General features: G+C 38.3%; 1 protein-coding gene and 1 long non-coding RNA gene across 5 annotated transcripts; one reads left to right on the top strand and one right to left on the bottom strand.

Moving 5' to 3' along the window:
* Positions 1–272: 272 nt before the first annotated feature.
* Positions 273–22,724, bottom strand: LOC132026183 (eukaryotic translation initiation factor 2D-like). 4 transcript variants are annotated; one of them, XM_059414099.1, is made up of 4 exons: positions 22,530–22,724; positions 21,449–21,639; positions 19,578–19,668; positions 273–348 (listed from the first exon to the last, which is right to left on the bottom strand). In XM_059414099.1, the coding sequence occupies exons 1-4, from the start codon at positions 22,583–22,585 to the stop codon at positions 288–290; spliced, it is 399 nt and encodes a 132-aa protein (XP_059270082.1). In that variant the 5' UTR covers positions 22,586–22,724; the 3' UTR covers positions 273–287. The 4 variants fall into 4 exon arrangements, with proteins under 4 accessions (XP_059270082.1, XP_059270081.1, XP_059270085.1 ...); XM_059414098.1 differs by lacking the exon at positions 22,530–22,724 and adding an exon at positions 22,133–22,522; XM_059414102.1 differs by lacking the exons at positions 273–348; positions 22,530–22,724 and adding exons at positions 1,877–2,242; positions 22,133–22,522.
* On the top strand, positions 5,998–10,040 carry LOC132026182 (uncharacterized). Its single transcript, XR_009406818.1, has 2 exons — positions 5,998–6,274; positions 9,554–10,040. It is a non-coding gene; the product is annotated as an uncharacterized LOC132026182 (long non-coding RNA).
* Positions 22,725–26,233: the final 3,509 nt, after the last annotated feature.

Here is a 26,233-nt window from a genome sequence, read left to right on the forward strand (position 1 = left end):
GTATTGAAACATGCCCTACAGGGTTAAGGTGGTTAAAACTAGCAGAACGTTTAAAGCATATTTTTCAGAAAACTGAATCAGAGTCCCCTAATCAGCTATTGTGTTTTTTGCAGGCCCCACTAACACATCCACTGGCTATTTCTGCAGAAGCCTGGATTCAGGGTCAGCTGGTATGATTCCAGCCTATAAACAAGAAGGTCTTGCATTCCTTACCCAAAAAATGAGCCCAAGACTCCAACCAGTTTATACCTGCTCTCAGAACAGGCCTATAAACACTTCTCTTTGTCCTATGTTAACCTTCCAATGTCAGGGGCCAAATTTTGCCTCCTTCGGGAGTTAAGTCTCCATCTGAAAATGAACGTGAGATGTAGGTTACATCTATGTTTGCTCAGTGCGCATGCTCCATCTTCCCTCATGATTACACCTAAATTTCCCTGCCCCTTTTCATCAATATGTTTGTAATCTCCCACCCTGAATTTCCCCTGTTAAAGTGCTGCTCCATAACCTAGAACTCCAGAGGTGATCCTTGGACATCCTTCAGCTGTTTCCCAGGTTGCTGGCCTCCTGAGTAAAGCAACCTTTCCTTTCCAACCAACACGTGTCTCTTAAGTATTGACTTTATAGAGGTGACCAACAAAGCTCGAGTTTTAGTAACAATGTTGCACAGACCAGTGGTTCATTTGTTTTTATTGCTGAGTAGCATTCAGGTGAATAGATATATCACAGTGTTTTTTTCACTTACCAGTTGGCAAACATTTAGGTTATTTCCTATTTCTGGAGATTACTAATAAACCTCTTACAATCATTTGTATACAGGTCTTTGTATGGACATAAACAATCTCTTTTTCTTGGGTAAATACCTAGGGGTGGAATTGGTGGTCCCTACATTACGTGTTTGCTTAAGTTTATAAGAATTTTCTAAATTGTTTTCCAAAATGGCTGTACAGCTATCAGTTTTTTATATTATCAGTCAGGTATAAGTTCAAGTTTTAAACAGATGGACTAAGGAAACTGCTGAAAGGCAGGGTTTCCTAAGAAGCTTAGTTGCTTTTTAAACCACTTCAAATAGCAGTAAGTAAAACATCTTGCCCAAGTAATTTCTACTGTTCTTCATGAATCAGCTAGTCATTTTTACATTTCAAGCATCTAGCATGCAAAATAAGATATTTGTGACTTTACTAAAAGGACAATTGTTGGGAATACATATGAAAAATCTGGTGATTAGTCATTTATTGGATTAGGATATGAGTAATTTTATTTCTAATTACAATTAGAGCTAAGTTAAAGGCTTGTGCATTTGTCAGTAGATCAGCTAGTACCAAGATGATATCTGTGTCATTCTTTTTATACAAAGTGAGAATCATGCAACTATTATATTTGCTAGTCATAAGAGCAGGAAACTAACGTGCACTCAAGAGGTTTCAGTGAACAAGCTTGTTCTGACCTCTTTCTGGTACCTAAAATAGAAACATTTAGATGGGTGGAGGGGCCGAAATCTCACTGGAAGCACTGTCTGTCTCACATCCTCATTCAGACTTGGCAATCTATACAACCTCAGCTGCCTTTGCTGGATCTTTGAAAAAGATAGCTGATGCTACCTGAATAAGTGACAGGATTCAGGATGTTTCACTTTCAAAGAATAATAAGATTTTTGCCAAGAATGATGGTTTGATGACATTTTCTAAAATCAGAGGACTAAACTCAATTTTCTAAACCAAAATTTATCGAAACCTAACACTTTACTAAAGTTTTGTGATCAATTCATAGGTTAATTATACATAGTCTAGTGTTGAGAGTGTAACTTGTTTCTAAAAAATGTGACATTTTTTAGAAATGAAAGAATTGGTCAATTTGGCTAATTCAGGGTTACAAATAGAATGATTGCTAAATATTTGATTTTATTCTATTCTTATGATGAAAGTGGGAAGTCTGATCTAACTGCATTTATTAATAGAGTTTTCTTTTCTGTTTTTGGATCCTTTCTGGGTCCAACAATCTCCAGCCTTTTTCACACATGTCATATATACCTGCTCAGGATGTACATTCAGGGATGGTAACATGAGGACTGTTGAGAGACTGTGACATGTTGAGACAACTGGAGACATAGTGGTGACCAAATGATTGGCATAAGATGTCAGCTTGATGGACTGGAGAATTAGAGCAGTTGTGCATGTCCATTGTTACTTCAAGACGCTAACACATGCTCCTTCTCGAAGAGCTTCTGTTGCTGAGACATCACCACCTGCAGAACCATCTGTGTGCTTATCAAATCTTATTTAAGATTCATATATAGATTTATTTTAAAAATCTCCTTTGGCCTGTAAATTTGGTTTGCTTGTAAACATATTATACCAACACAACTGATATTTGTAAAACCACTCAAGAGAAACAATTTATTTTTAAAAAGAGAATGCTTTCAAATGACATTTGCATATTGACCTGGAAATACTTTTTTTTTCTAAATAGGGAGTTTTATTCTTAGAGTTGGTAAAGGCCTATATACCAGTAACTGATATTAACTTTCTATTTCTTATAATCACTGTTCTCTTTACACTTTCTTAGGAACTTAAAATATGTGGGCATGCGCATGTGTGTGTGTGTGAATGTACATATCTTTAAAACTAGGAACCATACAAAGAAAACATATAAAAACACTAGGCGATGCCATTCTGTCTGCCTGTGTTCACGCTCTCTCTCTCTCTGACAAATAAAAAAGTCTTTAAAATAAAATTTAAAAAAAAAAAAAAAACACTAGGCGAGTGAGTCGGGTTTGCCATCTTCGATCACTTGGCATCAGATACCAAAAATTGACAAAAACTACTTCTATATATAGTTTTAAGTATACAGTTATTACAATAAAATATTTTTAGAACTAAGTTTAGGTAGAATATTAATGGGATAAATATCCATTATTTGTCTTTAAACTCAATTATAAATATTACTGAACAGATCTTTTTATAAGAATCATCAATGATTTACACTTAAAATTCATATAGAATTTTACATTTTGGACTTGTGGAACAAAGATAATGAAAAGAAATATATCAGATTTAGTTTTCTATACTCTATTACTTTAATTAAAAAATGGTGAGCTTGCAACAACTTAATTTTTGTTCTTAAAAATGGATTTAAAATAATTGATTCTCTCTGCTTGACTTATTTCACTCAGCATAATCTCTTCCAGTCCCGTCCATGTTGCTACAAAAGTTGGGTATTCGTCCTTTCTGATGGAGGCATAATACTCCATAGTGTATATGGACCACATCTTCCTTATCCATTCATCCATTGAAGGGCATCTTGGTTCTTTCCACAGTTTGGTGACCGTGGCCATTGCTGCTATAAACATTGGGGTATAGATGGCCCTTCTTTTCACTACATCTGTATCTTTGGGGTAAATACCCAGTAGTGCAATGGCAGGGTCATAGGGAAGCTCTATTTTTAATTTCTTGAGGAATCTCGACACTGTTCTCCAAAGTGGCTGCACCAACTTGCATTCCCACCAACAGTGTAAGAGGGTTCCCCTTTCTCCACATCCTCTCCAACACAAATTGGAAGGGGAGGTGAACCACGGGAGACCATGGACTCTAAAAACAATCTGAGGGTTTTGAAGGGGCGGGAGCTGGGAGGTTGGGGGAACCAGGTGGTGGGTATTGGAGAGGGCACGGATTGCATGGAGCACTGGGTGTGGGGCAAAAACAATAAATACTATTATGCTGAAAATAAATAAAAAATTTTAAATAAAAAATGGATTTAAGAATTCTGAGTTTAATTTGAAATTTTCTAAATGTAGTGATGTTAAAACACTCAGTTTTTCATTTTCCCTTCTGATTACAGAGAAACCCATGTAATTAGAGTTTTCTAATATTTGAAGTTTAACTAAGGAATATTGATTTTAAGATTTGCTTTCTCTTTTAGACAAGCTAAACAGTCTCTAGCTTGCAAGTGGCTACTCACATGGAAAATACAGAATTATTATAATTGTCCAAGAAAGTTCTTTAATATCGGGGCGCAACTACTTTTGAAAGGATGATGTATATGACAAAAAAATTGTATTATTTAATTTTTCTAGAAGTTTTGATTCATTTGAAAAAGAGTGTGAGTTAGCTGGTAGGGCTGGGTTGGGGAGAGGGGCAGAGGAGGAAGGAGAGAGAGACTCTTGAATAGACTTTATGCAAGTGTGGAGCCATCAGGTTCATGACTCAGATCTCACGACTCAGATCACAACCTGAGCCAAAACCAAGAGTTCCATGATTAACCCACTGAGCCACCCAGGTGCCCCAAAGATTTTACTTGAAAAAGAGATAGAAAGAGAAAGAGGGAGGGAAGTGGGGAAAGGGGTCATAAGGTGCATTGCTTTGGGTTTGACAGCAATATAATGAGTATGTTGAGGGCACCATTTGTTTTTTAATCATAACAAGTTTTATTTATATATATGATTTTTTAATCATAACCAGTTTTATATATATATATATATATATATGTGTGTGTGTGTGTGTGTGTGTGTGTGTGCATATATATATATATGATTTATTTTTAGATAGAACTGGTGTGGGTGTGAGGGGAGAGGCTGAGGGCAAGAGAGAATCCCAAGCAGGTTCCATGCCCATCTCAGAGCCCCATGAGGGGCTTAATCTCAGGACCCTGAGATCATGATCTGAGATGAAATCGAGATTCTGATGCTTGGGGCACCTGAGTGGCTCAGTCATTAAGCATTTGTCTTTAGCTCAGCTCATGATCCCAGGGATGGAGCCCCGCATCGGGTTCCCTGCTTCTCCCTCTCCCACTCCTCCTGCTTCTGTTCCCTCCCTTGCTGTATCATTCTCTGTCAAAATAAATAAATAAATAAATAAATATTAAAAAAAAAAAAAAGTCTGATGCTTAACCAACTGAGCCACCCAGGTGCTCCAATCATAGGCAGGCTTTGAAACCATAGCATATGGAGGGTTACAATGAGGCTGAATCCTGCAAGGTGAACAAGCAAAAGATGAGGCAGGCAGGTAGAAGGCAGTTGAGAGCCTTATAGGGCTTTCCTGACTATTCTTTTTAATTTTAAGATTTTTATTTATTTGAAACACACAGAAAGAGCACAAGTAGGGAGAGCAGCAGAAGGAGAAGCAGGCTCTCTGGTTAGCAAGGATTCCAATGTGGGGCTCGATCCCAGGACCCTGGGACCATGACCTGAACAGAAGGTAAAAGTTAACTAACAGAGCATGCCTTATTTTTATTTTAATATGAGAACAAGAAATTTAGGTTCTCCTGAATCTAAGGCCCACTAAAAATGATAAAAACAAAACAAAACAAAAATGTGAATAACCTCATATAAAACACCCAGTTGGATATTTTCCTGAGGTTAATAGACAGGAAAAGAACACATCCAGGAATGGATGAGCGCCAATATACTAATTTCAAGGGCCTCCTTTTATAGCCCTGTTCCACCCGCACCACTGAGAAGACACAGTTCAATACTGTATCTACTCTGAGTTGTCCATTTGCCAAACCCATATGATGAAAGCACTTGAGGAAATTTAGAACGAAGCTGGGTCTACATGACGGCAGTGATTGAAATGACTACAGCGTCTGCTCTTCCCAGATTGGAGTGGGAAACTCACTCACATGGCTGGAACCTCAAGGTCCAGAACTACGGCACTGTTACTTGGATCTCACACTGTAAACAGACCTATTAGAGCTGTGCTTTGGCCAATTCAGTGGCTGGTAAGTTCATGAAAGAAAATTTATCATCAAAGGGAATTTTTAATATTTGAGAGCAGGTGAAATTCATTAGAAGGACATTTGAATTGTCAGACAAAGGTCAACTTTGAATGGCGTGATCTGAAGGGACAAAAAGTTCAATAAAATAGAAGCTTAATAAATGTGTACTTTTCTTCAGTATTTGCTAAAAGTAAATTGACCTTTTCTTAGGAAGATTAAGCAATTAGTGCCCCACTCCCCTCTTCTCTAAATAAATTAATTCTTGGCTCAGTGTGATCCTTTGTACAACTTTGTAGTGCGGGACTTTTTTCAATTTGTTACACTACTAAGCTGAAGTCTGAGTGTGTTAGTAAATGAACACACATTTCTAATTTCCTCAACAGCTGTTGAATATGCATTTGGAACCAAAAACAATGTTTTCACTTGTGATGGTGTATTAGGAGGGAGAATGTAAATCCCAGGTGTGAAGACAAGGAAAGCTGTGACAGGATTTCTAAGTAGGAAGTAATTAGGAAAAGTTGAGAAGATTTTGAAAAATAACAAAAAACCTCAAGATTCTTTAAAGGTAAGCACATGCATCTTGGGATATTTTTTGTTGTTGTTTTTCAATTTTATATTTCATGTCAGTAAAAAGGTGAAATGGAACTTAAAGAGTCATGGTAATGACGATTTTTAGATTTCTTGAAGTAGACAAAAATATTACATTTTAAGACAAAAGAGCTAATATTAAAAAAAGAATTATCACGTGTTCTCTGCAAGGTATGATTGGTTTTATGCAATATGTATATCTGTTTTGGATGTGCACATACAATTTTCTGCCACCACTTTGGTGCCACCAAAAAGCACCATTATTTGTGCTTTTTACTTTCAAATTTTCACATCATAAGCTTTATCCAGAGGAATTAAACTTAATATAACACTTTGTAACAAGGAAATTACTATATGTAATCTGAAGAGTTTAATTTCACAAATTATCTTTATGAAAAGGAAAAGAATATTGAAATAATCCTGGAAATAAGTACTGATCCATATGCTGAAGGCCAACAAGATATCAGTATATGGTGAATGAAATTGGGTTGGAACATGAATAAGAATTAGCTGATAGGTTTAATGAAAAAGGTACTATTCATTACCATTCATTTACATTATTATTTAATAATTAATGAATTTTTTATATGACAGGCTAAATTCAAGGTCATTGGTATGTATATGTTACCAATTAAAATTTTAAAGATTCTGTAATGTTAGAGATAGCAAAGTCTAAGGATAGAGATAAAAAATACAAATGCATGGTTGTATTTCCTTCAACTTTATTTACCTTGTAAAAAGTAGTCATATCTCATAATAAAAATAATATGAGTATTATACCTGAAAATCAAGCCTGGCTCAGCACATAATGGTAAGTAGCCATGCCAGTGGCTCCCTGAAATCCTGCCACAGATACTGAAAATTTTATCTGTATCACCAATGCCTTTTTGGTGGAGGAAAATGTCAAGGAAGCAAAGGACAGGCAAAATGAGGACTTGGACTAATATACCCAGGAGTTTTTAAAATAAATGTAGGGAGACCTGGGTGGCTCAGTTGGTTAAGTGTCTGACTTCTGATTTCAACACAGGACATGCTCTCAGGATCATGAGGTCAAGCCCCATGTAGGGCTCTGTGCTCAGTTTGAAGTCTGCTTGGGATTTCTCCCTCTCTCTCTCTGCCCCTCACCCCCACCCATGCTCACTCTCTCTCTCTCTCAAATGAATGAATGAATAAATAAATATTTAAGGAAAAAACCCCAGTAAATGAAGAAACTAAAAGTTGTTTTATAATGGGGCCAAGACTAGATAGGAAACGTGACCTCCTGGGCTCTGGGGAAGACAGTATTTGTGGAAGAGTTGAGACCTGAACGCTAGCCATGACTCTACTAATCATCAGTGTGAGCATGAACAAATTGTCAAATATTTTTGAGGCTCCTACTTTTCATTGATAAGAAAACGGGGACAATGGGACTCATCAACCTAAATTCATTGGTTTATAGTATCATACTGGGAAAGATTAAATACACTTTTTTGTGAGAGTGATGTGACAGAAATGAGCTTAGATCCTAACGCCTGGCATCTCTCTTTCATTAATTATGCCACTATGCACAAGTTGTTTTTTCTCTATGTGATCAGTTTTGCTATCTGTAAAGTAGGTGAACTATAACAACTATCCTTAAGGATTGTCAGCATCTTGGAAGCAGTGAATACACAACCTCAGACATGCACCTTACATCTAGTTTTAAGTGTATGTTACTTGATAAGATTCCTTCTTGATTTGGTTTGAATTAGAGATGTTTTAATTGATCATAAATGATCGAATACTCCTCATCTAATTTTTTCCTTGCCTCAAATTGCTGTCCTGGTACATCTTTCCCTCTTAAAGGGAAATATCTTCCTGAGGAATCCATTTCAGTCTGACCCATAATATTAAATACAATATTTGGTGATACAGATATATAACATTTCTTTCTTCAGTCCACATTTCTCTTCAGAAATCCATCCTGAGGGGTGCCTGGGTGGCTCAGTGGGTTAGGCTTCTGCCTTCAGCTCAGGTCATGATCCCAGGGTCTTGGGATCAAGCCCCGCGTCGGGGCTCTCTGCTCAGCGGGGAGCCTGCTTCCACCTCTCTCTCTGCCTGACTCTCTGCCTACTTATGTGCTCTACTCTGTCAAATAAATAAATAAATAAATAAATAAAATCCATCCATCCTGATTCTAATATCCATCTACTTTTCTGACATCCTATTTTGGATATTAAATGGCTACCTCAAAACCAGTATGTGGGAAATGGGCTCTTGATATTCCTCCAAAAATTCAGCCTTTTCCCATTTCCTCACCATCACTCAGCTACTTGTCCCAGTTTAAAATCTATGGATTATTTCCAATACCCCCTTTCCCCTCATTAACCACACTCGGTCCATGAGCACTTCTGATTTCTAGTCCATCCCCTTGCCTGCATGCCATACTTCAGCCTTAGCCAAAGACACTGTAATATTTGATCTGAACCATTGTTCCAAGCATCTGGCAGGGCTCAGACAATTCGCTCACAGTAGGCAGCCAGATTTCTCAGCAATGTAAATTAGATTACATCCATCCTTTGAACAGAAACATTCAGTGATTTTTTTCCCATTGTTTTCAGAACAAATTCTAAATCCCTTCCCATGACTCATGCACCTCCTCTCTCCATTTCTCTGATATTTCTTGTAGAATTCTTCACCTTCTCACTACCATCTAGACACCCTGTCCCCAAGCACCCTTCCCAAGCCTTTCCACTGTTTATCTGCTTCGGAGTGTGTCTCTTGGCCTTTCTCACGACCCCCTCATTCTCACCGTACAAGTCATAACTGCAATGCCACTTTCTCAGAAAAGCATTTCTTGGCTGCTCTAACTAAATTGGATTTTCTTATTACTTTTTATTTCAAAATTATTTTGCAATTTTTTCTTCTTAGCCCTAATCTCAAACTACTGGTTTTACTATTGTATTTCTCCACTGATTTATTATTTTTACTCTGCTTCTCTCACTAGAAGGTAATTTGTCTTTTTACTTTCAAATTTGCACATCATAACCTTTACCTAGAGAAGTTAAGCTTAATATAAAACTTCACAATACAATACAGGCAGAGGCTTAACCCACTGAGCCACACAGGCACCCTGGAATTGTATTCTTAATGTTATTTTTGGGTTCTTCATTGTCAGTGTATAGAAATACAACTGATTTTTATGTATTGATTTTGAGTCTTGCACTTTGCTGAATTTCTTTATTAGCTTTAACAGTTTGTGTGTCTGTGTATTCATCAGACTTTTTTTCTACATAAGATCATTTCACAGTTTGGCACCAAACTGTGGAAAGAATCAAGAAGCCCTTCAACGGACGAATGGATAAGGAAGATGTGGTTCATATACACTATGGAGTATTATGCCTCCATCAGAAAGGATGAATACCCAACTTTTGTAGCAACATGGACGGGACTGGAAGAGATTATGCTGAGTGAAATAAATCAAGCAGAGAGAGTCAATTATCATATAGTTTCACTTCTTTGTGGAGCATAACAAATAGCATGGAGAACAAGGGGAGTTAGAGAGGAGAAGGGAGTTGGGGGAAATTGGAAGGGGAGGTGAACCATGAGAGACTATGGACTCTGAAAAGCAATCTGAGGGGTTTGAAGTGGCCGAGGCGGGGGTGGGAGGTTGGGGGAACCAGGTGGTGGGTATTATAGAGGGCACGGATTGCAAGGAGCACTGGGTGTGGTGCAAAAACAATGAATACTGTTATGTTGAAAATAAATAAATGTAAAAAAATAAATAGCATCTTTTCTGTGGAGAGAGAGCCCACAGTCATTATTTTGAAAAATTTTAAAAAAATCATTTCTACAAATAGAAATAGTTTTACTTCTTCCTTTCCAGTTTGAAAGCCATTTATTTCGTTTTGAAGCCTAAGTGCTCTGGCTAGAACTTCCAGTACTATGTGAAATAGAAGTGGTGAGTGCAGGAGTCCTTGTCTTGTTCCCACCGTAGGGGAAAGGCTTTCAATCTTGCACCATTGAGCATTATGTTAATTTTGAGTTTTTTAAATGCTTACTTTTATGGCTATCTGGAGAACAGACTGCTGGGAGTAGAAGCAGGTGCACTAACTAGATAGAAATTGCTCAATGTTTGTTGCTATGGTGGGACAGATGAAAAAAAGTGGAGCGATTGGGGATATGTTTGGATGTAGAATGACGGGACTTACATCATGACAGGGTGGTGGTGTGGCAAAGACATTGGATGTACACTGTCCAATACAAGATCTATTAGTCACACATAGCCACTGACAATTATAAGTACTTAAAATTAAATGAAAATCTAGCTCTTTATTGTATTAATCATGTTTTCATTTATAACAAAAATTTAACACTTTTTCCAGCTTTACTGAGATATGATTGATAAAAAAAAAAAAAAAAAAAACATTGTATATGTTTAAGGTTTGCAGCTCCATGATTTTGATGTACATATGTATTTCGTCCTTACCACAATAAGGTTAATTAACACGCACCACCTCACCTAGTTTTTTTTCTCTTTGTGTGTGTGTGTGTGTGATGAGAATATTTAAGATCTATTCTCTTAGGAACTTTCAAGTATATAATACACCATAGTTAACCGTAGTCCATTATATCCCCAGAACTTATTCATCTTATAACTGGAGGGTTATGACTTTTGACCATTTTCATCCATTCTCCCCATGTGACTAGTAGCCATTGTCTCAGAGAATGGAGACAGAACAAATCTGTAATTACAGAAAATTCTATGGGCAGCACTGCCCTAAATCCCACCAGTGTGTTGGTCTCTCTGCTTTTCTTCCCTTTTTCAGGGATAAGAAAGAGAAAATAGAAAAGGAAATAAACTATCAGCATTTAGAGAGAGAAAAGTATTTTTCCAATGTAACATACTTAAATCAACTAGCACTGAGGCAAGTTAGATGCATTTGTTTATGTCAGAAGTTTAACAAAATACATTTGTTATAAATGAATATTCATGACAGTATTTGGGGGCAGACAATAAGGTCTAATGTTTAAGAAATTATGCTACGAAGTCACACTTCTTATTTGTAGTCTACCTCAAAAGAGATTAAGGAATATTTATAATCATTTGTTTCTTCATAGATATTACAGGGATATGATTATTTTTAAGCACATACTGTTATGAGAATAAGGAAATAAAGCTTGTAACACAATTTTTAGCACGTCTGAATTGCTTACTGAATTACAGAGAGATATTTATGAAGACAGGTTACAAATAGATGAGCAGATAGATGAAACCATGATTTCATTACATAGCTCTGATTTCATTATACCTGCTTTAAACTAAGTAACATTCACTGATTTAATATGGGATTTATTAAAGGTGCATATTCTGAATGTTCTATATTTGATGCTATTTCTACATTTCACTTAATCTAAGTAATTACTGAATGAAAAAGCTGCAAAGATCCAAAGGTAAGCAGTTACTGAGCCAGTGTAGGTCTTGTTTCTGAAGGAGCTGCTAGTATATGAAAAGTCATGTTTATAAAGTAACACACGTATTAAACACTGCAGGGATAAGATCTGTAGTCCTCTCTTTCTTCATAGACACAATGAGGATATGATTTTATTTTTAGTATTTGGATTGTTATGAAAATGAACAAAAAAATTGTGTGGTTACACTCTGTGACTTGGAAAATTTCGACATCCCTAATATTTAAAGATGCTCCCAATCATCGGAAGGGCGTGGTTTGGGCTAAATTACAAAGACGTTTTTGTCATCAGAAAAATCTATAAAAGATATTTTGCCTGAAGAAACTCTTGTTTTTATTATAAGGAAGAGCACATTTTACTTATAATTAAGAATACCATGAAGTAGAATTAAAATTCTCATTATATAAAATAAAAAAAGATCACTAACACATTTATTTACTTCTGTGTCCTGAAAATGGCAATATTTTCAGATACCAAATATTTCAGAGGTCCTTTTTGAGATCACTCTGTGATCATCGTGGAAATGAAAGTTGAGAGGATGTTTCAAGTTAATTTTTCATACATATATATGAACAAAAATAGGTTAGCAAAAAGGTGTTTTTCTTCAAAATCCAGCTATATAAGTGGTGACCTCTTGCTCAATATATATAATTGCCTATTCATATGTTTCACACATTTTCTACTGAACTTTTCCTTATTGATATATAGAGCTTTTTATAAATTAGTATGGTAGCCTTTTTGTATGTACCGTGAATTCTAATTTTGTTCAGTTTGTTGTGTCTTTTGCCTTTGGTTACCAGGACTGGGAGGGGGGTGGTTAAGCACATATTCTTATTTATATCAAGTAAAAATAAATATTTTATTGTGTAAAGTTGAAACAAGTTTTTCTTCTACATCTTTGTTGGAGATATAGATATCTATCTATCTACATATATATCATAAGTCTGAATATATATATATATATATATATATATATATATATATATATACCTTTAACTGATTTGAATTTATTTTAGTGTGTATCAATTGAACCCCATTTTTCAAATAACTACCCAGTTTGTCACAACACCATTGATTTTAAAATTCCAAGACTCCCTGATCTATTTGAAATACTACCCCTAGGATATAGTACATTTCTTCATCATCTTCTTTTCCTTGTTTTTTTTTTTTAAGATGTACTTATTTTAGAGAGAGAGAGAGAGAGAGAGAGAGAATGAACAGGCAGGGCAGAGAGAGGGACTGAATTTCAAGCAGACCCCATGCTAAGCACAGAGCCTGATGCTGAGCTCAATCTCAGGACCCAGAGATCACCATAGGATATAGTAAATTGCTGTACATATGTGGGTCTATTTCTGAAACTTCAGTTTATTTTATCAGTCTGTGTATCCAGAAGTCACTAACTTAATTTTAAATTGAGTTTTGTTTTTTAATAGGCCTAATCTAATCACTCTTGTCATCATTGTTACTCTTCTTTCCAAAGTTTTCGTGGATATTTATGTCTATTTGTTTTTCCATATAGCCTGTCCCTGACACTTTTATGAAGCTGTCTTTCTATAGTATATATCTCCACGTACTTCATTTTATGTTTGTGATTAAGAATGCTGAAAATAGGGACGCCTGGGTGGCTCAGTTGGTTAAGCAGCTGCCTTCGGCTCAGGTCATGATCCCATTGTCCTGGGATCGAGTCCCACATCAAGCTCCTTGCTCGGCAGGGAGCCTGTTTCTCCCTCTGCCTCTGCCTGCCACTCTGTCTGCCTGTGCTTGCTTTCTCCCCCTCTCTCTCTGATAAATAAATAAAATCTTTAAAAAAAAAAAAAAAAGAATGCTGAAAATATTTTCTCAGGTAGATTTTTCTCAACTTTCGCGTTTTTTCTAAGCTTTTATTTTTGTTGAAAATGTAAGTCAGGTCTTCTTTTACCTCATATCTTCAATTGATCATTGTGTGTATTGATGAAGCCTATTGATGTCTGTATTTTAATTTCACACCATACCACTAACTGAATTACTTTGTCATCTGTAGAATCTTTCCACTGAAGTCCAGTGGAATTGCTGGGTTTAAATCATGTCATCTGCAAATACTGATATTTTTAGTACTCTCTTTCTGATGTTTATGCTTCTAATTTCTCTCTTTTGACCAATTACATGAGTGAGAACATCTAGTGCTGTGTTAGACAGAAGAGCTGATTATAGTACTTTCATCTTCTTGACTTAGCAATAAAGCTTTCAGTATTAGCCCATATATACAATGCTTACTTTTCACATACATATGATACACACGATATATAAGATACATACGTGTACATATATATACACATATGTATTTCATATTTGTATATGTATTTTACATATGTGTGTACAATACACACCCATACACACATAGACACTCAATTCTCATTTTTCCTGCTACTAGTGTCTAGAAAATCACCACAAAAATCTACATTAACAAATACTGAACCACTGCTCCTAGGGGTATCATATGTACATGTATTTTTGTGTCTATGTTGATAGAGACATACCTCACATATAATCTTAATTCCTAAAGCATTTCATCCCGGTAGATTATACTTGCTTTATTTTACAGAGAAAAAAGTGGGTTTAGAAGTGTTAAGTGACCATCCCAATAACAGTACCAGAGTTGACCTTCAAACCCTACCTAACTGGCCATAGAGCCTGTTTCTTATACTACACAGTCCTGCCCCCTGCTGCCTCCATCCCATGGTCGTCTCTGTAGAATTGCTGGAAAGGACAAGGTAGAGCAGCACCTTGTTGGACCAGCAGGGGATGTGCACATTTGGACAACTATGATCTTTCACTGCTCTGTGTGTGTACGTGCCCTGGAATTATGGTGAAAAGGCCCCAGGTATTAATTTTAGGGTTACAAATAGATTTTAGCCAGAAGGTGAAACTGCAGATACAAATTGACAAATAAAAAGGATTTGTAAGTTATGTTAGTGAATTCCTAGTCAATTTCTATTATGTTCAGTGTTTTTAAACCAGTAATTAGTGTTGTAGAGATTACTTAAAAATAAACTCTTAAAAATGTCTATTTCTTATTTATCAATAATACAAATATTTCTGTAAATGAGAAAGCTCACTTGGGACAAAGTACCAAATAGCAAAAAGTCTTGAATTATTTTATCTTGACTTTTTTCAGTATACCCACAGATTCCCTGACAAGATATTTTAGTGTGTAGAGTTTGCAAGATACACTGGCTGTGAACGCTTCTTTCATTGGACAGCATTTTATCCCTCTTTTTCCTAGTTATTTTCCTTCTCTTCTTCATAGGTCAACCCAAATTTCTTCAAAGAACTTTCCTTCATCTCTCAAGTTTTTAATTTCTGCCCATTTCATTCTCATTCATAGTCCTCTTTGTGGCATGTACTATGTTTTTGCTAGAAATACTAATTTCATAGGATTTATTTAATATCCATACCCCCAGATAAAATGTAAGCTTCGTGAGGGCAGGGATTCTGTCTGGTTAGTTCACCCTGTATCCTCAGCACCGAGCAAAGCCCAGGCAGAGAAGACAAGGAATTAATGCCTCCATGAATGGATATGTAAACAAACAGGTAGATGGATGAGCAAAAACTCTTTTACAGACAATTATGGACATGTCATTCATGAGTGGTTGTGTCTGATTTTATGGGATGGGGCAGCCTCAGGTTCTGCTGTAGAGCTATTTGATTCTCAGGAGTCAGGCAGGAGGAGTCTGGCATGTCTGAGACTTTCTTCATAAATTAATATTCACCGAAGTTGATAACCCACCAAATCAGAAATGACTGATTTGTGATTCGGATCTCCAGGTGATTTAGTCTCAGATGGCAGCTTTGATTGTGTCAAAGTAAACAGCCCACTCTCCCATGTCACCTTTGATTTTGACTGGAGTGGACGTACTTGTGGCCAAACTGACACCAGGTCAGATTTGAGGGTTATCAGCTCAAAGCACCTCCAGCTAGTCTTTTTGGGTGATTCTATTCACGCACATATTAATTTTCTAGATAGTCTCATAAATCAGTCATTCCTTCTTTTCTCCCTTCTTTCAATTAATTTCTTAATTTGGCTGGATTGGGAGCCCAATTCTAGCTTTTAATGTTTTCTATAAAGGATATCTGCAAATGCAGATTTCAAGCATTTTGTATAAATATTATATATTTTAAGGATATTTTTTATTTATTTGAGAGAGAGAGGGAGCCCGATGCAGGATTCAATCCCAGGACCCTGGTATCATGACGGGAGCCCAAGGAAGACAGTCAAATGACTGAGCCACAGAAGTGCCCCTAAATACGGTATATTTAATATATGTTATGATTTGTGATTATAACTGCTCCAGGCAGGAGCAGCACCATTGTACATGGTCGTGGTAACTCCCGCATATCTATCCTCTAAACTGCAGTCAGAGCAACCTTGTACAACTGAAATCTGACCCCTGCACCCTCGCTTGTAACCACCCAGAGATATCGCCATGATCCACAAAATGAAGCCCATGTTTCCTTAAAAGCTTTAGAAGATTCACGAAATCCTATTTACCTCTCCTATACCTAGTTTCTTTTAGTTTCATGCTTTAGGATCTCTATGAATGTAGTAGCTTCTACTGCTACCTAACCAGTTACCAAAGTTAGTTGCATAAAACAGCAGAGACTGTCTGTGGGTCAGGAATCTGGGTCCTCTGGTCAACTTGTCACAAGATTGAAACTGAGGTGTTGGTTGGCCTGTGTGTTTCTTCTGCAGGTCGGTGTCCTCTCTCAAGCTCACAGGGCTGCTGACAGTATTGTTTCTTGCAATGGTAGGACTGAGGTCTCGTTCTCTTGCTGGCTCATGGCCGGGGATGGCTCTGAGCTCTTTCAGGCTCTTCTCAGTTCCCTCCCCGGGGACCTCCTCCGCAGGCCCTCTCACACCTCAGTCTCTCTTCAGGAAGGCCCTGGATCCAGCTAAGGGCTTCTCTGGCTAGTCAGATATGCTCAGATGAACTCAAAGTCAATTGACTAATCACATAATCATAGCAGTGGTATCTCATCATGCTTACATTTCTTTCTGGTACTAAGACTAGAGTGAAAATCTTAGAGAAGTCATCTTAGGATTCTGCCCATCACAGATACCGGTCACCAGTGTGGATTTGCTGCCAATATTCACATTCCTGCTTATGCTATTTCTTCTGATGAAACGTTCCTTCCTAACTTTTGGTCCTGGTTGATCCTTGTTCACCATTTGAGATTTTGCTTAGGCATAATATTCTACAGAATATGTACTTTCCCTGAATTCATGACCTCACCTAAGTTTTCCTCTCATAAGCTGTGATAGTGATGCCATGTGTAAATGTCTCCTAGCATGCTTAAGCCACCTAAGACTGTGTTAAATGGTTTGTTTCCCAAAGGCAGATTATTAGGCACTGATGCCACCATAACAAAATACCATAGACAGCGGCTTCAACAACAGACATTTAGGTTTTCAGTATTCTGGAAACCAGAAGTTCAAGTCAGGATGCCAACACGGTCAGTTTCTGAAGAGATTTCTCTTCCTGGATGCTACAAGTTGCCTCCATCCTGCTGTGTGTTCTCATGACCTCTTCTATGTGAGCAGAGAGAGAGAGAGCCCGCTCTGGTGCCTCTTCTTAATGAGCGCACTAATCCCATCATGTGGACACCAACCGTCATGATCTCATCTAACCCTATCTACATTTTATAAAGGACCTGTCCCCAAATACAGGCACATTAGAGGGTAGAGTTTCAATATATGAACTTGGGGGACACAAACATTCAGTCCATAACAGGTAGGGATGGTGACTTTTTCTCCTTTGTAATACAAATGCATAATAGCCTTTCAACAATATTTTTAACTGAACGGGTCTCGTACGGCCAAACTCAGCATATTTGATGTCTTTTGTCATTGATTACCTCTATCATCCAATTAGTTACCACTTCTTATGCTTTAATATTGCTTTATACCCTTGTAAATAATTTAATGCCTCAAGGTCCAGCTCTGAGCATACCACTCCATCAACTAGTTAGGATACAAAAATAAATTTAATATTCCTTAATCTGATCTGTCTCCTGAGGTTGAGAGAGAGATAAAAATACTGAGATAAATGTCTTCCTTTTAATTGCAACATTATATCCTAAATCCAAAATAGAAAGACATAAATGTTCTATGATACAGGATTGGTCATGCTAATTATATGTTAACAACAGTAAATTATTTACTGTTCATTGAATTCATTAATTCAATGAATACAATAATGTATTCATTGAAAAGATATTATAGAAAATAAAAGTGTCATATAATAATCATGTCAGAATATTATGTACAAAATCAATTTAAAGAAACAATATACTGTTATCATATTATTTGTTTTCCTATCTAATTCCCTGACTCCTTCACATAAACTGTATGATCCTTCAGGAAAAGGGCTGTGTTTTGTTTTATACCTTATGCCTCTGGAACCAAAGAGATTACTGACAGATAGTAAACACTGAAAACTGTTTATTGCTTTGACTGCATTGGCTGAAACCAAGTGGAAGAGATATAAAATATGAACATATTCTTAGTAACATAGAGATACACATACTGCCAAGTATTAGTAATAGTAAATGTCAATATGTCACAAACACTTTGAAGAAAATTTAAAACTACCAGTGTGATTACAAAAATAAATCCCCCTTCAGAAATGGAAGGAATTAAACTATTTTCTGTGTTCCTTCTAAGTACAGACAGCAAGTTGTCTCATTTTAAAATATTTCTTTACCTGGTGTAGTTATAATATTATTCCAGTTTCATTAAATGGGCTAAATGTATTGCTTTTCAAAACTCTTTGACTGTTTTCCTTACTCTATATAGTTTATATTGAACCCAAACGCATTCTGATAGACCTCTATGAGCATCTGCAGGTGAACAGTTCTTTAAAGCCTGCAGCTCTAACGGTCCAAAGTAGCTAGAGAAACAGTTCAGTTAGTCAGAATGAACCATTCCAGTCCTGAAACTGGGCAATCATTTAGTTATGGATTATATTGCCTGTATGTTCTTCCTTTTCCTATGTAAAGAGGTTAGTTATTTTATTGCTATGGACACCCTGGATTTCCTTAAACAACTATCTTTTGGCATAAAAAATAATTTTCTATACTATCTCAGCAGGGTCTGCACAAGAACAAAATAGCAAGTGATTCTATGTGACTTGTTTTTTTTCCCAAAGTTCAGGGTGCATGTGTGTGTGCACACATGTATGGTTGAGATTATGTATGTGTGCATGTTTGTATTTAGTTGACAATAGTAATTTTTATAAAATGAATAAACAAGACATAGCATCTTGCTTTATTTTGAGATCAACATAGAACTATCAGACATAAATATTCATTTACCTACTTAACAAATATTTCTTGAATATTCACTATTTACTATCATATTGTGTGGGAAAGTAACTTTAAATAATGAGTGAAAAAGGCATATCCCATCTTCTCCAAAACTTATTCTTTTTTCCTTTTTTTTTTTAATGCTCTTATTTAGCTGGGGGTCAGTGGTGAGAACAGGTAAATTCTACTCTCTTAGCAAATTTCCGTTATACCATATATGTTACTAACTATAATCACCTTGTTATCCATTAGATCTTCCAACTCGATCCTATAATTGAAAGTTTGTATCCTTTGACCAAACTCTCCCTATTTCTCTCATCCCCCAACTCCTGGCACTCACACAGGCTCACTAGCATTCTCCCATGACCCACTCTCGGCTTCTGGAAGAGAAGATCTGTTTTTTTCTTTTAATCCTTTACCCATAAGGTTTTGAAGTTGCTATTCCCCACCCTCCCTCCCCAGTTTTACCTAAGTTTTTCCCCCAAAGGCACAGGGGACTGGCACAGTACCTGTTCCCCACCCAGGCAATGGCACAGAGGTCACCCTTCTGTACCTGAGGCAGACCAGCAGGGGGCACCACAAGGCCGGGCAGCATCAAATCTGTGGGAAACAAGACAAAGGCATCACAACCCACATTCTGCCTCTAAGCAATTCCAAGTTTGACTTCAACATTAATTCATTCACTCAACCAACAATCACTTATTAAGTATCAACTAGGTTATTCATAATGAAAATTAGGAAATGCAACCCGAGTATCAGACCTTTTCCCTTCCGGGGCTAGTGGTCAAACTGAAGGAACAAGCTGAGGGTCACGTTCCATGATCTCTTATTCTGCTTTTCCTAACTTTAGCTTAGTGATGTAAAGCAGAGCGTATGGTCGCTCACAGAGTACTTTCTGCTGTAAGTACAAAGTACGAAGCTTATTGAAGCCTTTCAACGGGGTCGTGGAGGCCCAGGGACCTTATGGAAGCAGCCAGGTGAGGGAGGAAACACACATGCACGAAAAATTTCATTTTTCAATGGTATGAACCCAGGAAATGGGTGCATTTATTCAAGCAGCTGGCCCTTACTAAGTTTCAGCCAATAGCCAGAATACAGGAAAATCCTCTTACCTGCTCCCCCCACCAGTTTTTTGAGCACCAGAGGCCATGTTGTGAGTATTGGGAGACGATCAGGATAGGACGACAAGGTGTAACACTGCTCAAAAAGAGACACAGGAAGACTTACTGCCAAAAGGTCAATCTCTGAGGGAACTGGACAAGCCAAACACTAAGGTCACTTTAATTTAGAAAAGAAACTCAACTCAAAGCTAGCAAGAAGGCTGTGAGGCCCTAAGAGGTTCCCTTCTTGAAGTAGGCAGATACTTAAAAAATGGAATGTCCCTTGAGACTGGGAGGCCCCTATGATTCCACCTGGATGCAGCAATGGCCTTGGGCACAGGAGATAAAAGCAGGGACAGAGAACCAACAAGGATTCCATCTGGTACCTTAGAAGCAAGTAAGTGAACAGCCTGTGGGACATGCTGAAACTTCCCCATGTTTACTACTTTTATTCCCCCTGTGCTCCCAGAGAATAGCAGTAAAACTGTAAATCAAAAAAGGCCTGTGTCTGGATAAGCGCAAAGTGGGCTGGGGGCACAGGTAACCGAAGGAGACCCCACTGCACTGGTGCAGCCAAGCTGGGGAAATAAGAGCCCCAAGTGACAAAGACAGAAAGCAAAGGATCCTGAGAGCCAGGCAGAGCCTAAGAAAGAATCCTTGTGAGATATCTGCACTGAAGGACATCACTGGACAGCTGGGTATGTAGTTCCATTAACCCAGCTTCCTTCCTATTCAGTTTCTTAAGAAAATCCTGCTACTGATAATTTTTTTTTAAGATTTTATTTATTTATTTGAGAGAGAGAGACAGTGAGAGACAGCATGAGCGAGGAGAAGGTCAGAGGGAGAAGCAGACTCCCCATGCAGCTGGGAGCCGGATGCGGGACTCGGTCCCGGGACTCCGGGATCATGACCTGAGCCAAAGGCAGTCGTCCAACCAACTGAGCCACCCAGGCGTCCCCTGATAATTTTTAAAATATTTTTTACATATCCTGAAATTTCACCCTTTTCGAGACCTCTCCTCCATCCCTACTTAACCCACTACGAACTATTATTCCTTCTTCTCAGAACATCCCTTGCCAACTACCCTCTTCCTGTGTTAGATCTTTCGTTCTCCTCCTACAGCAGTTTTTGATCTTCAAAGACCCAATTTTAGGGACACTGGGTCCAAAAAGATCCTTAGGGATGACACTGGGAGATTTTGTACTTCCCGTTTTAAGTAAGGCAGAAACAGAGGTTGGGCAAGGATTACAGTAACGGCCCTCTCCATCCTACTGGCATACCTGTTGGGTATAGATTTTTCTCCAGTTCAAACAGGATGGGGTTACCAGCACACACATACACAGTCACCGCATCCCCCCTGTGAGCATATAACTTCACAACGTTGAGCTCTTCCTTTCCAGGTACTAAGGCAGAGACCTGATCTGTTCCAAGAGTGGGGAAAGCAGCCGCCACATCAGCCCGAAGCTTTCTCCTGCAGAAAGCAAACCAACAGGTGGCATGAATCCTGCCTGGATGGATTTTAATAAATTCAAAGGACTCTGGAGGAACTACTATAAAATCACGGGGGCCAAGGAAACTGGTTTATGATGCCCTATATATGGTATATGATGCCCTACTCTTCCAAAACATGCTATCGTCTTTCTCATTCAATCTCTCATCTAGTTTCACATATTCCTGGGGGCAAGTCTTTCCATTTCACAAAGGAGGAAAACTGAGATCTAGTGAGTAACCAAGTTAGCCTGTCTAGAAACTCAGCCTTGCCCTCCACCCCACTCCTTTCTCTTATCTGCCTCGCAAATCTGTCAGCTTGTGGTCCAAAAGCTATAGGAAGGTACCAAGAGTGACAACTAGGGAACACTGGTCCCCAACTTCGCAACGTGGTACCAGCATCAGCAACACTGTGCACAGACAGCAACACTGTGTAACAGACGCAGTTCTTAAAACGCGTCCCTTGGTTCTCTCACCCTCCATCCGTCTCTCCTGCGACAAGTAGATCCCTTTTCTCCTGCAGTCCTAGTTTTCGGTGTCCCATCGGATTTTTCCTAAGGGACTCGAAGCGCTGTGGAGGGCGGGCCTGTCACTGTTCGTGTTTGCACCGCCCACACCTTATCTAGCCGCAGTCAGGAAGCGCTGGCTGGATTGTTTTCCTTTACTAGCCTGGGAGACACGCTAGGCCTGTGCTCCGTCTTCGCCCTCAAAACGTGTCTAACCCCCCCTGGCTCTCCGGGGTCCCATCCTGGCTGGACTTTCCCCGGCCTCCACCCAGGGCGGCGGACCCAGCTCAGAGAGGGCTGTGGGCCAGCCCGCACTGGGAGATGTCTGGGTGCCTGGTGGGCGGGGCGGGCCCCTTCTCTCCCTCACCTGTCCGACCCCTTGATGGCCGTGTTGGACTTGACCCGAAAGGCCTTGGCAAACATGTCTGCTGCAGTGACCTGGGGGAGGCAAGACGCGCACAGAAGCCGGGGGCTGTCAGGGAAACCAGAATGCGGCGACTTCCCGACTCGCAGCCCTGTGTGCAGCCATGTTGCGGCCCCTCTGGAAAAGCGGCTCGGCTGGAAACCCGGACCACCAGCTTCGTGGCTTCAGGCACTGCAGAGACCGCGGCCGCCCCTAGTGGCAATGCCGGGAACTGAACCTGGGTGGGCGGGGCCTGGGGAAGGCGCGGAGGACTTGGGCTCTGTAGCTAACCCAGGGCTGGAGTGTGTGTCTGTGCAAATTGCTAGCACTGGCGGGTCTCTGGCGTCCCGGCAGTGGTGACCCGGGCTTAATTTCCACTCCATTGTGTTCGATCGGAACTGTGCCAGCTCCTGTTCCGTTCAGTTTAGTTCAGGTCCACAAAATTAATTGAGCTCTTGTGTTTTATTAGTTTTGCAGGCTTCTTGAATAAATTTCTTAAGGACTTTTGTTTCTTAAAGTCTATATTTTATTACACGCTAGAGATCTCGGGATTTTATCTCTCTCTTTCTTTAATTTATGTGGAATGACAGTAACAATAACAGAGAATCCACACTTGTTCCAGGTTTGCCCCACATGTTATGAGGAGAAAACTACAAATGATCTCCAAATCTATTTAAAAATATTTTTGGACACTTCTATATATATTTTTCAAAGAGTTACTGCTTTTTGAGTTCAGGTGTTATTTGTAAAAGGGAGGTTGTTTTTAAAACTAATGAAATAGACTTTCTTATTACAAAAAAATCTGTGTGATGGATTAGTTTCAAATTATGGTTTGGCTTCTCCCTATCAATGTCATCAAGGGGCAATGGCTTATTCTTACTGAACCTCTTTAATTCTCTGAAAGATGTGGAGGTAATACCTACCTCATAGGGTTTCCATTAGAAACGATTGAGATAATGTATGTGATACGTTACGCAGTGCTTTCAAACTTACAGTAATATATTTAAAAAGTCTCTGACAGCATTGAGAGAGTGGAGGGTTTCCCGGCAGGGGGCTGCTGTGCACTCCTGGCCCCTACTAAATTAAATTTTGCATATGAAAAGTTAAGGACAGAGTGTCCATCCACCAAGAAAAAAAATCCTAATTATTTGACTGGATGACACAGTTACACAAAGAAAAATTCCACATTGGCTGTGCAAAGATGAAGACTTCCACAGTATCTGCCCACCACCACCATTCTTGCAGGGACCCCGAACCCCATCTGGGGGCCCCCTGCAACTTGGGGTCCTCCTACATGTCGGACCCACCAGACCTTTATTCTAAAGCATCCCAGCCACAAGGCCAAAGTTGGAGGATCCCAGAGGAGGACAGTACCCCAGAACCTTCTCTCTTTGGGCCCCTAGCCAGCAACACTTTGGTGGGGGATGATGCCAGACTGTGTTATTGACTAGGTCGATTGCAGCACAGCTACTAGGGTAGCCTCTGCCCAGGGAGCTAAGGAAGGTTATTCAAGGGGATATTAGAAATAGATACTAAAAATAAATAAATAATAAGTAAACACAAAAATGGCAATGTACAGACAAATGTGTAACATAATCCCCCTTCTCTATAAAAAAAGGAGATTAATGAACACAAGAAAGATGTCAGAAAGTAATAAAAATATAACTTTATGAAATGAGGGTATAGATAAGATGGAAGTAAGACTGCTCAGCATACTTCTCATATTACTTTTTCTTTTGAAGCAAGCAGATGTTTGGGGCACATTAGTGGGTCAGATGCTTAATCTTCTAACTCTTGGTTTCCTGCCCAAGTCATGCTCTTAGGGCCCTGAGATCCAGGCCCACATCAGGATCACGCTTGGCTCAGAGACTCCTTGAGTTTCTCTCCCTCTCCCTCCGACCCTCCCTGCTCATTCTCTCTCTCTCTGAAATAAATAAATAAAATCATTTTTTAAATGTAGGTGTTTTTCATACTTTCAAAAAAGTTTAGCTTAAAAGAGGAAGATGCAAAATCTAAAATTGAAAAAATATATAAGGCAAGGGTGCCTGGGTGGCTCAGTTGGTTAAACAATTGCCTTCAGCTCAGGTCATGATCCTGGAGTCCTGAGATCAAGTCCGACATCGAACTGCCTGCCCAGCAGGGAGTCTGCTTCTCCCTATGACCTCTCCCCTCTCATGCTCTGTCTCTCTCTCTCAAATAAATAAAATCTTTTAAAAAAAATATAAGGCAAATAAGTGTAAAACTCTATTAATTTGGTAATTTGGTAAATGAACCTATCAGAGGTAAGGATGATTTCAAGTCATTTTTGAAGGGCGTACTTACACTCACAGTCAAACTTCCTGGGACAAAATAAATGCAAAGACATTTTAACCTTCATTCAGTAGTTTAACTGCAAATAGTAATGTTTATATTACACTTTTAATATTATTTTAAATACTGAAATATACGAATAAAAGAATAAAGAGAAGAGACAGAATATGTATTTAAAAGTTTCTTAACCTAGTATTATTTATAACACTGAATTATAAGATCCAATAGGAGCCAATGAACTTCAAATTTCATTTCTTTTTCATATTTCTGATAAGTAAAAAGACATTTAAAAACATTCTGATAGTATTAAACATTATCATCTAGTACCAATAACACAGTTCTTGTGTTCTAAACACTATTTTCCAGTAAAAAGAATCAGACCTTTTTGGAAAGCTGTATGATTATGGGTATTGGTCAGGGAAGTATACAGTGAGACTGGAGTACTGTGTTGTTCTAAAAAGAGATAAAACACTCAAAGACTAGTGGGTATAACAAAACAATCAGGAGCCAGTTTCAAGAGGCGCTCACTAGCCAAATTTGGGACAATCAGAGCTTCAAAGCATAATGACTATAACTGTGACAAATGAAATAAATAAAAATTCATGAATCCATGCTGATAGAATGTTTTAAAAAAAAAAGAAAAAAAGCTTAAAATCCATCACAGTCACTATTATTAAGTCTTTACTCCAAAAACTGGAAATTAAAGAGCAAAAATAAAGATTTTCCAAATCATTTTTAGGCAAAATTTTTTTTTAAATTTTTTATTTTTTTATAAACATATATTTTTATCCCCAGGGGTACAGGTCTGTGAATCACCAGGTTTACACACTTCACAGCACTCACCCAAGCACATACCCTCCCCAATGTCCATAATCCCACCCCCTTCTCCCAAACCCCTCCCCCCAGCAACCCTCAGTTTGTCTTGTGAGATTAAGAGTCACTTATGGTTTAAGGATCTGGCAAATTAACATTCATCTTCACACAAGAATGACAATTAGTAAGTTCAGAAAAAGGATAGAATGTCTAAAAACTCAATATTTTGCAGCCAACAATGAAAATGATTAGTTACAGGCTATATTGATTACAGAATAAGTGTCATAGATAGATTCCACAAGAATTAGGTAAGAGATTTTGGAGAAATAGTGTACATACCAATATTAACAGCAAAGATAACTTGCCAATTATAACAATGTCCTTTAAATGTGAGAAAACTGGTTGTCAATTGTGTTTCAGACTTAGATAAATTGGGTCCATTAGAAAGACCCAAGTTTCTAAGAATTCCACTTGATTTGATACAAAATGAAGTAACAAGTTACCACCTTAAAACATTTTTACCTTAACTCTATCTTTATTTTCAT

Source organism: Mustela nigripes, chromosome 10 (genome assembly GCF_022355385.1).
Source record: "Mustela nigripes isolate SB6536 chromosome 10, MUSNIG.SB6536, whole genome shotgun sequence".
NCBI lineage: Eukaryota > Metazoa > Chordata > Mammalia > Carnivora > Mustelidae > Mustela > Mustela nigripes.

What these genes read in the sequence shown, in the direction of transcription:
- LOC132026183 (XM_059414098.1), bottom strand. Translation starts at nt 22,200, where the DNA reads ATGGGACACCGAAAACTAGGACTGCAGGAGAAAAGGGATCTACTTGTC. An exon ending in GCAGGAGAGACGGATGGAGG is followed by an intron (nt 21,640 to 22,132) that starts GTGAGAGAACCA and finishes TGCTTTCTGCAG; the next exon opens with GAGAAAGCTTCGGGCTGATG. An exon ending in ATTGCCTGGGTGGGGAACAG is followed by an intron (nt 349 to 19,577) that starts GTACTGTGCCAG and finishes GTTCATTTTCAG; the next exon opens with ATGGAGACTTAACTCCCGAA.